This window comes from Charadrius vociferus, unplaced genomic scaffold (assembly GCF_000708025.1).
Source record: "Charadrius vociferus isolate BGI_N301 unplaced genomic scaffold, ASM70802v2 scaffold906, whole genome shotgun sequence".
In the NCBI taxonomy this organism is placed as follows: Eukaryota; Metazoa; Chordata; class Aves; order Charadriiformes; family Charadriidae; genus Charadrius; species Charadrius vociferus.
In genome coordinates, this window is record NW_009648878.1 from 1,382,476 (window position 1) to 1,384,255 (window position 1,780).

At 54.0% G+C, this 1,780-nt stretch overlaps 1 protein-coding gene across 1 annotated transcript in view; it reads right to left on the bottom strand.

Annotated features, from left to right (window-relative positions):
• WNT2 (wingless-type MMTV integration site family member 2) overlaps nucleotides 1-1,780 on the bottom strand; it is a 19,760-nt gene that overhangs the window by 14,394 nt on the left and 3,586 nt on the right. The window contains 2 exon segments of the mRNA XM_009887086.1: nucleotides 957-980; nucleotides 1,570-1,646. Coding sequence (XP_009885388.1) covers nucleotides 957-980; nucleotides 1,570-1,646 — 101 coding nt within the window.

Sequence of the window (1,780 nt, forward strand, 5' to 3'; positions counted from 1 at the left end):
CAATCAGAGAGGAGCTATCACGGCTTGTTACAAATCACGCTCTTTTGAAGATTTAGTTTCTAAGAAAACATATTCAGAAACACCAAAACTTTAACAAATTAAATTTTCCGATTCAAAAGGAAACACTTGATGTCGTTGGAAGAGAAATGTTTCATTCGAGCTTATTAAACTAATCAAAAACATTTCGTTTCAAATTTGAGCACTATCAAGCCACCTTTCCCATCGCAATCACTGCCTGGTGAGGCTCAGCATAGAGCTCGGAAGCCCAACACCTTAGTTCTCTCCCAGGAGCCCACAGTGAAAACTTCACTTTTGGAAAAACTGCAGTTTTACTCTTTTTTTTTTTTTTTTTTTTAAATGAAATAGCCTCACTGGAATTAGGCCATGTTCTGTCAGACATGTTTTCCTGAATGTCAGACAAACCTCATCGAAAACTTCAGCTGATGGGTGATGTTACTGGTTACTCACAAGTAATTGCTAAGGGAACATGAAGCGGGTTACTGGAACCAACTGCATACCAGCAGCGGAGCCTGGCACCGAATGATGCTCCGTGGATGAATCCCACTGCTCAGGTCATTGTGCTCAGCGTCTCCTGTCCTCCTCCCCAATCCCACTGGTGGGGCAATGGCCCCGAGGTACTTTCCTCCTCCTCTCCTTGCAGGTGCCACGCTGCTGACAGCCTGCAGAGGCCGTCTCGGATAGGGCTGGGGACATCCCAGGGGCAGAAGTGCCAGGGCAGGGCCAGCCCCACCAGCTGTGTGCCACAGCTGTGTGCCCAGGTGTGGCATTTGGTGAAAAGAGCTGCAGTTTAGAAGAATCTCAGCACATTTATCACTTGGGTAGGGACATCCTGGCATGGTAACAGATCTCAGCCCTTTCTTTGAGTCAAAAGGACCATGTAAACTGTCTGGAGACTCGCTGGATGCCTTCATCCCACATTTAGATGGCAACACCACCCTGCGTAACCATCCACCCTCAGACTGGGAAGCACATCGTGGTCCTCAGCTGCCCTGGGTCTGCACAAGCCTGGCTCATCCCTATCGGACTTACCCCTGCTCATCTCTCTCCCGGAGCCTGATCTGAGGGACCGGCTATTGCACCCCCACAAAGGGCTGAGGCCCTGGAGGGCAGCGCTGCCCCCGGCCATGGGACACCTCACAGGCAGCGCAGCACCGCTGGGACTGCACCCTGCCGCTGCGCTTCCCTGGGGGAATACTCCAGCAGGAACCGGCCTGCGGAGGGGGTTGTCATCTGCCATCCCAACGCACTGGGGTCCTGTTCAGATGTGGGCTGCCCCTTTCAAACCCCCCTGAGTACCAGTGTCCCTAGATGGGTGGTGGGCTGTGCTGGAAAGCCCTCTGCCCCACTGCAGCATTTTGGCACCTGGGTTGCCCTGTAGCCCTTAATTTATGGTTTGGGGGGTCCCTTACGCACCCAAAAAATGGAGAAGTTGGGAACTGCAAGGCCAACCCCTAGTGTGCCAACCCCCTCCTCCCCTTTCTGAACCTCATCCATCCACGTCCTTCAGCTCCGACACAGGTTTTTAGGCAAAGCCGCACTTCTCGTCACCGTACGTGCTGTTCTGCTGGCTGGGGGACCCTCGCGTACTTTTGCATTCCCCCCAAAATGTAAAACGCAGCTTCAACCTTGCGAAGAACAAGGGACGCGGGACGGGGGGACACCACGGGAAGGGGGGGACACGTCCTCCCGTTGCTCCCCCGCTGTCACCGACGGCGCCGGCCCCAGCGCCGACCGTCCCTAATCCCCCTTTTGCCCCTCC